The 14,836-nt window shown below is 45.2% G+C and overlaps 1 protein-coding gene across 3 annotated transcripts in view; it reads left to right on the forward strand.

The window, feature by feature from the left end:
* SPTBN1 (spectrin beta, non-erythrocytic 1) overlaps nt 1-14,836 on the forward strand; it is a 212,123-nt gene that overhangs the window by 49,156 nt on the left and 148,131 nt on the right. For all 3 annotated transcript variants that reach the window (XM_035110961.2, XM_035110965.2, XM_035110962.2), the window contains exon 2: nt 5,402-5,600. In XM_035110961.2, the coding sequence (XP_034966852.1) occupies nt 5,453-5,600 (148 nt within the window). In that variant the 5' untranslated portion in view covers nt 5,402-5,452. The remainder of the gene's footprint in view (nt 1-5,401; nt 5,601-14,836) is intronic.

A 14,836-nucleotide genomic window follows, 5' to 3' on the forward strand; every position in this document is an offset into this window, starting at 1 on the left:
CCCTGAAGGACCAGGTGCGCAGCCTGGGAGTCATTTTGGACTCACAGCTGTCCATGGAGGCACAGGTCAATTCTGTGTCCAGGGCAGCTGTCTATCAGCTCCATCTGGTACGCAGGCTGAGACCCTACCTTCCCGCGGACTGTCTCGCCAGAGTGGTGCATGCTCTAGTTATCTCTCGCTTGGACTATTGCAATGCGCTCTATGTGGGGCTATCTTTGAAGGTGACCCGGAAACTGCAACTAATCCAGAATGCGGCAGCTAGACTGGTGACTGGGAGTGGCCGCTGGGACCATATAACACTGGCCCTGAGAGATCTATGCTGGCTCCAAGTACGTTTCTGAGCACAATTCAAAGTGTTGGTGTTGCATTTTAAAGCCCTCAGCGGCCTCAGTCCTGTATACCAGAAGGAGTGCCTCCACCCCCACCGTTCTGCCCGGACACTGAGATCCAGCACTGAGGGCCTTCTGGCGGTTCCCTCATTGCAAGAAGTGAAGTTACAGGGAACCAGACAGAGGGCCTTCTTGGTAGCATCACCCACCCTGTGGAATGCCCTTCCATCAGATGTCAAGGAAATAAGCAGCTATCCTAATTTTAAAAGATATCTGAAGGCAGCCCTGTTTAGTGAAGCTTTCAATATTTAATGCTGTATTGTTTTAATATTCGATTGGGAGCCGCCCAGAGTGGCTAGGGAGACTCAGCCAGATGGGCAGGGTATAAATAAATTATTATTATTATTATTATCATCATCATTGTCAGAGATGCCGATGCGGCTACTCTAGAGTAACGACTCCTCACAGCATTGTCCTTTTAGGCTTTTATTAAGTGCTGATTATTTACAGTGCTCGGACCGATCTATATATGTTGTCAGTTAGGCGTCAGTACCTCCGAATGGAGGTTGGCGCGTCTTCTTCCAGCAAAGAAGTTTGGGAAGACCTAATCTCCTCCCACGACGTTTCTTGCGTAATTCCGGGGTCGGCGGGATCGGCCTTCCCCCCCTTGCTCCCCCCTTCCTGTCCCACCTTGTGCATGGGCTCCGCTACCTTGCCGGAGCCTCGGTCACCACTTCCTGAGTCTCCGCTTGAGGCATAACCCTCCCCGCTTTCCCCAGCGCTTGGCGATGAGCTGGTACTTAAGATGGGAGGGACCTCCCGGTATCCCCTGTCCCTTACAATCATCATCAAACATTAAAAACTTCCCTAAACTGGGCTGCCTTCAGATGTCTTCTAAAAGTCAGATAGTTGACTATTTCCTTGACATCTGATGGGAGGGCGCCACTACCAAGAAGGCCTGGTTCCCTGTAACCTCACTTCTCACAGGGAGGGAACCGGCAGAAGGCCCTCAGAGCTGGACCTCAGTGTCCGGGCTGAACGATGGGGGTGGAGATGCTCCTTCAGGTATACTGGTCTGAGGCTGTTTAGGGCTTTAAAGGTCAGCACCAACACTTTGAATTCCACTGAGTACAGCCTGATATGAATTATCTGTTTAAGTTTCCTGCAGGGTATCATCAGTGCATTCTTTGCCTTTGGCTCAGTTACAGCCTTTCTGCTTCGTGTTTGCCTGGCTCCATGGTACTGATTCTGCCCTTCTCTAATAATGATTTTATTATGCCAGTCAAAAGCAGCCATGGATGCTCTTTTAGAAGTGCTCTCTTTTTTTCCACATCAGGGAAAGCTCAGATTGCACAATAGAGTTTGGTGATCTTGGGCCAAAAATGAGATGGATGGATGTAGCCCGTGGAATGGAGGGGGAAGAGACGCCGAGCTCTCTTCCAATTTTGCTTTTAAATGGCTCTGGACAGAGAAAAATGAAACATTTCACCAGGAACAATAGGTTTGGCCATCTGGATAGCTTTTTTTAAAAAAAGAGGTATTTCTTTTATTTTATTAAATGCACAATCTGCTCCATAGCAGAGTTCCTTCAGACAGTTTTCTCCTGGCATGCCCATCAACAAGTTGGTTTTATGTTGTTGTGATTGCTGCTGCTGTTATGAGACAAGGAGTGGGTAAAGTTGGTTTCATTGTTAATTCAACCCCATGATAAGTTCTTAGGCAGTTCTGCATTTGCATATAATAAAATCGATTCATTTATGTGAATAGACAGTGGTTGGGGAGCTGCCCCAACTTCCTCAAACGTTAGACAAGAGATTATTTGAAGAGAGTTCAGAGTTAATTATTTTGTTTCGGCTCCAAGCCCTAAAAACAGAATGCACATTTATGGCAGGGTATTGAACTTGCAGAAAGGGCCTCTCCAGACATCATTTTTATTGTGTATAGCTGATTATTTGTGCATGATTGAGAATATCATGGTGGTCATACACCATCTCTTTGCCAAAAGTTTCGGGGCAGACATACTGCTTTGCTTCTTCTGATAAGTGATTGTTCCGTAACTTCTTGCTGAAATCCAGTACAGTAACTTTTCTTTTTTGAGCCCCACTTTTGTTCCACTGTAGTGCACAAGTGCCCCTCCAGAGGGCAATATTCAAAGAGCACTGGGGAAGCATCACAGAAGGGAATGATACAGTATAAGCATTGCCGGCCCAGTTTAAATCTACCACTAACCCACTATTGTTGCATCAATGTTGCAGAGTACCAGAAAATGGCTAGGACGGGCCTTTTGCACTTTCCCCATTGATATGGCACCTCCTGTGTAAGAATTGCATTTGATAATAATTTGTCGAACTGAGATAACTAACCTGATTAATTCCAGCGAAAATCTATACGTTATTTGAATTGCACAGTTAATGCCACACTCATGAAGATGAATAATAGAATCATAGAATTGCAGGGTTGGAATTGAACCCGGGTGTGAGGGACAGGGACACCGGGGGTCGTGCAGTCCAAGCCCTGCAATGCAGGAATCTCAACTTAAAGCATCCATGACAGGTGCCTATCCAACTTCTGCTTAAAAATCCAAGGAAGGAGAGCCCACAACCTCGCATGGGGTTCTGTCTCACTGCCGAACAGCTCTTACTGCCAGAAAGTTTATTCCTGATGTTTAGTCAGAATCACCTTTCTTGTACAGTGGTACCTCTGGTTACAAACGCATCTGGTTACAAACGCTTCAAGTTACGAGCTCCGCTAACCCAGAAGTAGCTGCTCCTGGTTGCAAACTTTGGACCAGGATGCGAAGGGGAATCGCGCGCAGCGGGAGGCCCCATTAGCAAAAGCGCACCTCAGGACAAGACCGGTTTCAGCTTAAGAACTGACCTCCGGAACGAATTAAGTTCGTAACCAGAGGTACCACAGTAACTTGAATCTCTTGGTTTAAGAGTCCTGCCCTCCAGAGCAGGAGAAAACAAGCTTGCTCCATCTTCCACGTGACAGCCCTTCAGATATTTGAAGAAATTTAACTCTGGTTTCCAGTAAAAATTAAATTGACCATAACAATAACGACCGCAATGCCTTGCCCAAATACCTCTATGCACCCAAAGGAAATCCCGCGAAGTCAATCCGCTTTGCACAGCAGAGCAATAGGTTCATGAAATCACGGGGGCGTTGCTCTAGCAACCTTCTTATCAGGTGGCTTAATCACACTTGCATAATCCTCTCACATTGTGTCCCTTCTGTTTATCAGGCACATAATAACACAAAGCAGAGCGAAAGAGGACTGAGGCCGAAAGAACCTCCGAGGGGGGAAATGTCAACCCACAAGTATAAAATAAGGAACTGTATGTTTTGGTTTTTTAAAAAAGTTGTTTTAAGAGCAACGGGTTTTGTCCTGTGTCATCACTCAAATAGATTTCTAGGCCAGGTGGCCTGGGAGGTCCTAGATATTATTGAAAATTTTACAGTACAGTTTCAAGCACTGTTCCGACAACCTCTGTGCAATATCCTAACCTCACATAAACAAATTAGAGAGAGTCTCACAAAAACTCTCCAAAACTACTTCAAAGAAAATGATGTTATATGTAACAACCCCCCCCCCCTCCTATGGGACGCAATGAAAGCGGTCACCAGAGGAGCTTGCATCAAAGAGAAAGCACCCCTTAAAAACCAAACCTCCTCAAAAATCAGCAAAATAAATAAAAGGGTTTGTTTTGCAAATAAATGTAGGGGAAAATTAGAGGTAAAATGAGCATTTATTCTATTATTATACGAAGAGCAAAGCAGATAGAAAAACAGAAAGGTTAAAATGTTTTTTTGCAAGAGATAAATATTGCTTTCTACAGTGATCAAGGCAACCTTCCCCAATCTGGTGGCTTCTGGGTGTTTCAGACTACAACTCCCAGCAACCCTAGTATGCCTGCTGGGAATGATGGGAGCTGTAGTTCAAAGCAAGCAGACCCTGCCAGGTTGGGGAAGGCTGGCTTAAGATGTCAACACAGATGTGGAATATCCATCCCACCAAAATGTTATCTCAAGTATCTTAATTTGTTTCACAGCCTGCGGTCCATGCAGAGGAATTAAACATGTTTTGCTATGGGTGCCTTGAAAATGGCAACCAATTTTAACTGTCAGTAGGTGGCATCGGTTAGCTAGAGGAAAAGCACAAGGGGTGGGGGAAAGACTTTAAAGAGTTTTTGCATTGCCAGATTGCGAAAATCAACACTCGGGGCAAATGTATGAAAATTCTGAGCCGAGGGGCTGGTTGCAGAAAAGTGGGTGTCAGAATAAAAGCTGGGGTGTGTGTGTTAATCAATACTTTTTATTTCTCTGTTTATTTAAAATGACCATTAGCTGTTTTTCAGCCAAAGTGCTCAGAGGGTCTTAAAGTAAAGTAAAATAATAAAATCACAATGAGTTGAATCACAGCAGAGCAGCATAAAATGAAATAGCAACATAAAGCTATATCTGTAGATTAAGCAAAATTTTATGCACATCTTAGACGCAAGTCCCTCTGAGTTCAATAGGCCTTACTCCCAGGTCAGTGAATCGTAGAATTGTAGAGTTGGAAGGGACCATGAGGGTCATCTAGTCCAACCCCCTGCAATGCAGGAATCGTTTGCCCAACATGGGGTTTGAACCCACAACCCTGAGTCCCACACTGTAGAGCTATCCCCGGATTGCAGCCTCAAACAGCCTAGAGAAATCAAATGGATGTTTATCTGTTGCTGGGAAGAGAACAAAGATGGTGCCAGGTGACCCTCACTGGGGTGGAGATTTGAGAGACATGGTGCCACAGCAGAAAAGGCCCTGTCTTCAAATGACCAAGCCCTTTGCTTCAGAAGGCTGACACATGAATCTCAACACCCAGGAAGATTTGTGTCAGAATAGGCAGTCCTTCAACAGCTCTGGCCCTAAGCCATAGGACATGCCCCTCCAGATGTTATAGGTATACAACCATCAACGACTTCGGCTGTGATCCTTTGCATACTTACCTAGGGAGAAATCTTTAAAAACCAACCTACTAAACACATCTCCCTCCCTCTCTCTTTTTTCTTTCTTTCGTTCTTCCTTGACAGGAGAGTTTTTAAGGGGTGGCTGATGCAGAGGCTGGCTTAAGAAGATCCAAGATGACGACGACAGTAGCGACAGACTTTGACAACATTGAAATCCAACAGCAATACAGTGATGTCAACAACCGCTGGGATGTTGAAGAGTGGGACAACGAGAACAGTTCCGCACGGCTGTTTGAGAGGTCTCGCATCAAAGCCTTAGCAGGTAGGACTTTCCCCATTTCTGCCATTGGTGCAATTATTCAGCTTGTGCTGTTTGTGTTCCTAGCACAAAGGTGGTCCTAAATCAGTGATGGGCAACCTTTTGAGCTTGGTGTGTCAAAATTCGCCAAAAAAACGAGCATAACTCGGGGTGTGTGTCACTTTGAGAAAAAAACCATAATTTTGCGATATTTATAGTTTAAATAACAAAAATGTATAGTTGTAATATATAACTGTATTTAATGAACCAAAAACTAATTATTTAACCAAACCAAACAAAAAAACCCTTATTTATCACAAAGTGCCCAGAGTTGTTGTGCTTTTTGGGGGGACCTGTTGACCAAAGTTTTGGAGGTTTTTTGGGGTGTGCAAAAGTTGCTTTGCTTTTGGGGGGGGTGCCCCAAAACTGCTGCGTGTTTTTTGGGGGGAAAGAGAACAGACCAACATAGTCTGCCAAAGCGCCAAAAAACCAGTACAGAAAGGGTTAAAAACCAATCTCTGTCTACCAGCAGCAACAACAACAAAAGGGTTTTAACAGCAGAGACAAGCTGTAGCGAAGACAAGCTGTAGGAGGAGCGGGAGAACAAATGGGGGGGGGGACACAACTACAACAGCATGAATGGGCTGATGGGGCGCGTGCCAGCAGTGAGGGCTCTGCGTGTCACGTCTGACACGCGTGTCATGGGTTCTCCATAACTGTCCTAAATAATAGCTCGTGCTCTACGCTCTGAATCCAGGGACAACTTTCAGGAAACAGAGCTGAACAGGAGTGTTCAGCATAACCACACCTATTGCCTCTTAGTGAAACAAACACTCGACTGGTTGCTACAAACCATGATTTATGATTGGCGATCAAATCAGGACTGGAGACTGTTGTTTGAAGGTGGTTTGCAAGCCATAGTTTGAGCACGTTATGGTTGGGTGTTAACATCCAAATGAACAGACTACATGTTAATATCCTTCAGCCATCCTTAAAAAAAAAAAAAAAAGCTTGAAGGCAATTTTCATGGATTTGATAGCTACTTTAAGAAATGATAAAGTAATAATAATGGTGAACTCTCCTATTTCAAGAATGACACAGGCGGGTTATTCAGTTTTTGTAATTGTTCATAAACGATGGGGAAAGGTACTCTGAAAGTTCAATTCCAGAACTTTTTATGAGGTGCTAATGCCTCCAGAAAATGGATTAATGGCTGTGGTGCTTCGAATTTAGCTTCCCTATGGAGAACTATTTAGGAAGGTCTGTAGTGGTTGATTGACTGCCATCATCAGTAGAGGAAAACCTCTTCTCAATTTCCATATTGCTTTGTCTAACTGTGGAGGGAATCAGGATCATTCCCACTGGTCCTATCTTCTCCCTATCTCCCAGGTTTTCAGCTGAAAGACAGAAACAGGTTATTTGCTTGGATTCCTGATAGTGTGGAAGAGTGTGTGTGTGTGTGTGTGTGTGTGTGTGTGAGAGAGAGAGAGAGAGAGAGAGAGAGAGAGAGAGAGAGAGAGAGAGAGAGAGAGAGAGTATCCCTTTTACACCTTCTGCTGTGATCCTGCACCCCCTCCCCAAATTCACTGAGCTCCGTATATGAGCTGGTCTTCACCTTTTCCTGGCTGTCAGTTAGGCCCTGATCCACACAGGTGTTTTGATCAGGGCCAGCCCACCCATGAGGAAAGATGAGACAACCACCTCAGACAGCAGGATCCACAGAGGCAGCAGGTGTCAATGTCGAGCTCTCTTCCCAATCCAGAACCAAAATATCTGGGGCTGCCTGGAGGATGCGCAAGAAAGCAGCCGCATCACCAATTAGGCCGGTAGGCCTAGCAGCCTAAACAAAGCCCTGCCACACCTCAGGTCTCTTTGGAGCTTCCTCTGCCCTCACTGACATCCCCTTTGGGCTTCAAGGAGGGTCTCATCTTGAGCTACGAGGACTCTCCAGCTCTCGCACACCATTTCCGGGTACTAGCCTTCTGTGCCATCTGCCAAACTTGATGAAAATCTCTGTGATCGCAGGCCTATGTAGCCCACAGACCCCTGGGCTCTTGTATCTTTTGAAGTCAACATGTATCACAGTGTCAGCAGCCCCTGTGTTTCGGTGCAAGCACCCTTCTCAACTTCCGACCCTGGGTTGAAGCAATGTTTTGTCTAGTTCTTTTGCAGATGTATGTCTAGAAAACTACTTAAGACGCATAAATCAGCTGCACGCTGTCAGAGTTTATAAACCCCTGTCTGCAAAGTCCAGTCGCTTTGTATCACGAGAGTTACGGTGCCAACAACATTCATTTCAGTGTCCCTACGGGAGCTAGAGGGCAACATAATTTTCCACCCTCGCGGCGTCATAATCTGTTATCTTGGCGGTGGTTACCCAGTTTTCAGACGGAATGGAAAAAAACCAAAGCTCTTGTTCTGTGGCAGTCAAAAACAGTTCTCAAGCTGTGTTCCTCAAAGCCATCACCGGGCAGATTCTGTTCCTGCCTGGCCCAAGTATCGTTGTACACAGAGGCACACGTAAATCCATATACCTGTACACAAAACACATATACATGTGCGTGCACACGAACGCACACATGCATATCTTCTTTTATACATAAGGCTGTCATTGCATGGCCCCCATTGGAGGATCTGTAGTGCTGCATCACAGTCCTGGATGTGCATGAAGAGATTGGGGTTGGGAAGGTGAAAAGCAAGCTTAGTAGTTTCATGGGGTGCAAAGGAGAAGGGCTAGGAGCTTTTAAAAAAAGAAAAGCTTTATTTATTCACTTTTTAAAAAGAAACAATACAAAACAAATTCAATATTCATTCAAAATGAGCCACCCAAATAATAATAAACAAATAAAATATACTTCGAAACAATAACATATCACTTTCCTTTTAATTTTTTCTGCTACTTGCGTTACTTTTCTTTGTTATCCCCCAACTGTGGTTACTGTAAATATTTCTCTCTTATCCATTTTTCTCTTATATTCCCCTATGTTATTCTAGTCTAAACAGATCGCTAACTCTGTTTTTATATTTTGTTTCCTAAAATAATCTTCCACATATTCCCACCCATTCAATTTTGGATCTTTGTTTAGATGTATTTCTAATTGCCGCAGTCATCCTTGCCAGATTCATAAATTCTATTAATTTTATCTGCCACCCCTGGATTGTGGGTGCCTCTTCCTTTTTCCATCTTTGACTTATCAACACTCTTGCCGCCGCACATGCATAAAGAAAGATGTTTTTCCTATTTTCAGGTAAATTTTCAGGTATCAGACTTAACAAAATTAACAATCCTGTGTGTGTGTATGTGAACACAAATACACATCTCTGTGTTTTTTTTGGGGGGGGGGAGATGTGTCAGGAGGTTCTACACATGAGTAGGAATCCGGCAGAGACACATGCCCGACTGGCATGTTCCTGGACACAAACGATCCAAGCAGTCATCCAAGGCAGCAATGTTTTGGGGTGTAACCCTGGAAAAAAGCATCGGGAAAGGGCTCACATGACTATTGCAACTGGAGTCATCTAGATCAGTGGTCCTCAACCCCCGGGCCATGGACTGGTACCGGTCCGTGGATCAATTGGTACCGGGCCGCCCAAGAAACATTAAATACAATTAAATTAAAATTATTAAATCAAAACAATCTAAATAAAATATAAACAATCAACGCCCCCCCCTCAGCGGGCCGCGAAACAATCAATGTCCCCCCCTCAGCGGGCCGCAGTAAAATGATCAAACATTGACTGGTCCGCGGTGATAAAAAGGTTGGGGAGCACTGATCTAGATGATGAGAAGGGCATTTCTGTCTAGGCTCCTTAGGCACAGCACCGAACTGGCCCAGATGACCTAGATAGATTTCGATAAATTTCATGGGAGGTTTTATTGGCGGTGTGGTCCCAGGAGCTTATGATCTGAGTTTTTGTTTTTGTTCTAATCCAACTGGGAATGGTAGTGATTTTCGTGCCAATGATGTTAGCAGGAATCCCATCAGGAAGGCTCTGCGGTATTTGGGTGCTGCTTCACACCCCAGGTGAGGGATGAATAATACACACGAAACAATCACTTAAGGGACATCTAATACAATGTGGGCAGCTCAATTATTTAGCTTGTCTAAAAGAGGCACTCATTTCAGCGCTTTGAGAAGCCTGCTGTAGATTTGATACAGTGCTAAATTTAGGTCTTCTCTATCAAGCTTTCTCCCCAGAATGTATTTCTTTGGGAATGGGGGGGACATGAACTGCTAGGGATTTGCGAGGTTGGGGAGACAGAGAGAGAGAGTTTGATTCAGCTTACTTTCCAAAGTTATATGTGAACCAAAACACAGCCATCCTTCTCCGTACATTTCTCTGTAACGTGTACAAAAATACATATGCTGGGGTAAGGTGTGTTTTATTAATGGAAGTAGCACCAAAAAATGTGTTATATTGGGGGGAAACAATTTGCAAAAATGTGTGCATTAGGCAAAGTTGCATTAAAATTTGTATACATTGGGATAAATTAGTGCAAAAAGGTTACCTCTTCAGTAACCCAGATTTTATTCCGGCATTTCTGGTGTGGTGTTACAGAGGGTCTCAGGCAGGGGTCTGTGCTACCCCTGCAATCTGGGTTACTTGAGCATGCATTTCTGATCTTCTGCAAACAAAAGTCTTCTGCCGAGCTATAATGCCTCCCTCATTGTTTGTGGTATGTTCTGGGTTATGCTTCTTGAACCTTTAATGGCTGGGCATGGAGGAGGGGAAATCTCTTACTCTAGCCAGTCCTGTTTGGGGGTAAAGATGGAAGGAGTATTCAGCGAGGAGGAGGAAGTTTGTTCTTGAGACTTGTGCTAAGCACACACTCTTTGTGTATGTGGCAATTAAAGAACAAGGTGCCACCATCTTGCGCCAAACATGGCACTTTGGGTTTGAACTCGACTGCTCTGCGCCTTAGTGCGCATCTGCATCGGGTTACGCATGCACAGCAATTTTTTGCATACTTCTTACTCAACAAATTCCAGATTAACTCACATAACTCCGGTAAGCCTTCTAAATTCCTGGCTTTTACGTGAAACTTTCCACCAGTAGGCCCACAGGAGTTCAAAAAAAAACCTGGCCAGGCCAGATTCCCCCCTCCCTTGTTGTTTCCCCCACACCCACACTCCCCTTGTCACTTGGCAGTCCCATATCATACGTACGTACCTTCCAACATTTGACAGAGGAGAACAGGCACATTTTACTGGACGAGAAATCGGCCTGAACTGAAGCATAGGATCTGTCCCCTGCCAGCAGCCTATTCATTTGGCAGTTGGCTTGCAGTAAGTGGGGGGGAAAGGGTGTTCTTCATTTGGCTAGCAAAATGTAGCTTGGTCTGTTGCAATTGAACAAGTAGGTCAAAGTTAACAGAGGTAGAAGAGATGCGGGCAACATTACCTCCAGCGAGGTTTGGGAATAGACAGGTGCGGTCACCCAATGCTTTTTTTCTGGCGTGACGCAGGGGTACGCATACCCCTAAACATTTTTTTGAATCTAGGTTTGGCCTCATTGAGGGGGCAGTATTTCAATATGTGCAGGAAAACGAGAGTACCCCTAAACATTTTTTTAAAGAAAAATAAGCACTGGGGTCGCCAACAAAATGGCGGTCTTCATGATTTTTCCTCACTCATGTCCCCTTCATGATGGGAGGGAGGTTAGGATAAGAGAGAGATACTAGCTGTGCAGAGGTAAACCAGCGATCTTCATGCTTGAATGAAGATTGCAAGCTGGGTTTTCCTGCTCCAGAGTCTGCCGCTCTCATCTAGGGATGCATAGCTGCCAAGTACCCCGTTTTCCCCGGGAAACCCCCGTTTTTACTTACCTTTTCCCGGTGGTCCCCCGTATCACTTTGTCTCCCGTTTTTCTCCGTTATTTTCTCCTGCCGGTGGCCATTTTTTTTCTTTCTGATTTGCCCTTCTATGGGCACCAAAAATGGCCACCGCCGGCTTCAAAAGTCGCATCTACGCATGTCCAGAAGTGCATAGACGCGACTTCCGGTGTCGGCTGCAGCCATTTTTGGTGCCCATAGATGGGTGGAGTGAAACCGGAAGTTGCGTCAAAAAGTTGCAAAACGACACCGGAAGTTGTGTCGACGCAATTTCCGGTGTCACACGGCTGCCGGTCCCGGATTCTGCAGTCCGGGACTTGGAAGGTAAGGGGATGGGGAACCTGTAGCCCTCCATATGTTGCTGTACTACAGCTCTGACCATTGGGCACACTGGCTGGAGCTGGAGCCAAACAAAAATTTGGAGGTACAGGTTCCCCGCCCTGCTCCGGCTATGCACCAGACTGGCTCTATTTAGCCCTTAATGGCCAGTGTGTGTAAGAAGGAACACAGAATGGGACATTATATTTGTTCCCTTGTACACATGTGCTAGCTCATTCAGGCTGCATAGCTTGATTTTGCATGAAGTGAAAAGTACATAAAATGGCTTTATAGTTTGTGTATGAAAGGAAATCGATGGATCGGTGGGTGAGAAAGGAGATAATCAGACATGGGGAACTGCTTGGGGTTTGATAAATTGCATTAGGAGAGTAAACCTTTGAGCTCAATAATGGATGCTGTGAGTGGGACAGAGCACAAGGATGTAGCTGGCCAACAACTCTGGAAATTCTGAGGAATGTGGCTGTTTTATTCCTCAGCTTCCAGAAATCCACTGGGAACTGAGAAAATGCACTGAAGAAAAAAATGAATCCAGGGGAATCTGGGAGATGCTGCCAACAATGAAATAAAATAAAATACTAAGATGGATATTTCCATTGTATTTGTTAACCTCTGTTATGATCTGAGAAGTAGGCATTGCTCTGCTCCTTCCGAGCTGTGGCAAGAACTTGCTGCAGGCCGGGGCCTTCAAGCAAACAAAGAAATGAACTTCATGCTTCTGTGATTTCAGCAGGGGACACAGTGAGCTGTCAGGCACGGTCATGTGGTCGATGAGAAAAGTAGAGAACAGCTGAGAAACTGGAAATGAAAGCATCTAAATGCCGCTCCCATTGATTGAAACCTGTGGCCGTCCGGATTTTGCTGAACACTCACTGCCAACATGGCTCCATGGTCAGGGGTGATGGGAGTTGTAGTTCAGCATCAAAAGGAAAGCAGTAGGTTAGCCACAACCTGATTTACCCCATACTGGCATAACCTAGCCTTGTGAAGAAGTTGACTGGCAATTTTGTGTTGCGCAGGAAGGTTCGAGAAGTGCGTTCTGCCGAGCCACTGTCCCTCCAGTTACTCAGCCTTGGTGACCAGGAAATTTGGGAGGTGAAGTATCTTCATGGTTAGGGCAACTGCTGCATGGAATTTGCACACAGTGTGTGCCTTTGAATCCTTCCTGCAAAAATAGCGACCGTCTGGAAAAGCTCAACTGACACAGGTTTTTTTTAATGGGGAAAGCAGGTCGAGGCAAGTAGTTTGACCTGGACAGACAAATGAAAAAAATATATAAAGTTTGCCGTTTTGGAGGAACCAAACTGCAAAAAAGAGGCTGTGCGAAGTAGGCACAGCAGCAAGCGTTAGATACTTTGGGATGAAATGTTCTTCTCCGGCTCTGATTTTAAAAAGGGATTCCCCTCCCCCTTTTGTTACTTTGCTGTTGCCGATCACATTTTACAAGAGCTGCGGACAGATGTCAGTCATGATTGAAGTGCCCGTGTGCCGAGTGTTTCAAGAAGGGAATGTTCTGCCATCTTTGTTTCCGAGTGTTCGCCTTGCAAAGCTTCTGCTTTTATTGAGCAAAAGATTGTTCTATGAATACACACACACACACATACACACACACACACACACACCGGCCGCCTGTGCGTTGCTTAGAAACTGTACCAAAGGATTGTAATTGCTAGCTGAGCCTGTTCCAAAATAAAATTAGGAGAGTGTCTTTTGGTTAATTCCAAACCCGCTTTAGCAAGAAGATTAACTGATGCAACATTAATGGCTAGGAAACTGAGCTGTGAATCAGGGGCTTAATCCTGCCATTGCCATGATGAACCTACTAGGAGGCCTCTTAAACAATCCATTCTCTCTCCCTTAGCCCTTAACAGTAGGACAATGAAAGAGCTAGGCCACATGCCACGCATTTAAAATACTATGATGGCAATTTAAGCAGCCATGGCTTTCCTACTCCAAAGAATCCTGGGAACTGTAGTTTGTTAAGGGTGCTGAGAGATGTCAGGAGACCGCCATCCCCTTCTCAGAGCTACGATTCCCAGATTCCCCCGTGAAGATGGATAGATTTACTAAGCTACTCTGAAAATTATACCTCTGTGAGTTCTCCCTTGTTTTCCTCTATCCTCGCCTTGCCCACCTGGCACCTGAAGAGAATCACCTTCTTGTTAAATCACAGTGTCCATGATATCTAAAACAAGAAACCTAAATCCTTGTTTGCAATGCTAGGGAACCATTAAACCACAGTTTTGTAGTTGGGATGTCACGGGGAACTGCTCAACAAACAGGAAATCTGCCTACAGATGGGAAGGGGGAAATGGAGACGGAGGAAGAAGAAATGTTTGTTCAAGCTCATAGAGCTTGTTCCCACTCTAACAAACCATACTTTTTTGGACTACGTATTTGGACGCGAGTAGCGCTGTGGTCTAAACCACAGAGCCTAGGGCTTGTTGATCAGAAGGTCGGCGGTTCAAATCCCCACGACGTGGTGAGCTCCTGTTGCTCAGTCCCAGCTCCTGCCAACCTGGCAGTTCGAAAACACGTCAAAGTGCAAGTAGATAAATAGGTACTGCTCTGGCGGGAAGGCAAACGGCGTTTCCGTGCGCTGCTCTGGTTCGCCAGAAGCGGCTTTGTCATGCTAGCCACATGACCCGGAAGCTGTCTGCGGACAAACACCGGCTCCCTTGGCCTATAGAGTGAAATGAGCGCCGCAACCCCAGAGTCGTCCGCGACTGGACCTAATGGTCAGGGGTACCTTTACCTTTACGTTCCTCAAGAATGAATTGGGCCTTATTTTTCCCCTTGTCCCTCAGCTTACTACCACAATAACAACTTTAATTATACGGTCACAGACTTCGTTAAGCCTCAGCTTGCCGAAGAAAAACACATGGCGAGGCCTCAATATTAATTGTTCATCGCTATCCTGTCTCCTTTGCTCAAAGTTCAGTGGGTAACTTCACCTCTTCATAACAACAGAGCTGGAAAAATGTTTCAGATTCCTAGCTAACATCATATCTTTTAAGAGGTTAGAAACCTGCTCCCATGTGCCAATGATATATAGAAGTGCGGAACAATATCGAAATACTTCAGTGCCTGG

Source organism: Zootoca vivipara, chromosome 3 (assembly GCF_963506605.1).
Source record: "Zootoca vivipara chromosome 3, rZooViv1.1, whole genome shotgun sequence".
NCBI classification, from domain to species: Eukaryota; Metazoa; Chordata; class Lepidosauria; order Squamata; family Lacertidae; genus Zootoca; species Zootoca vivipara.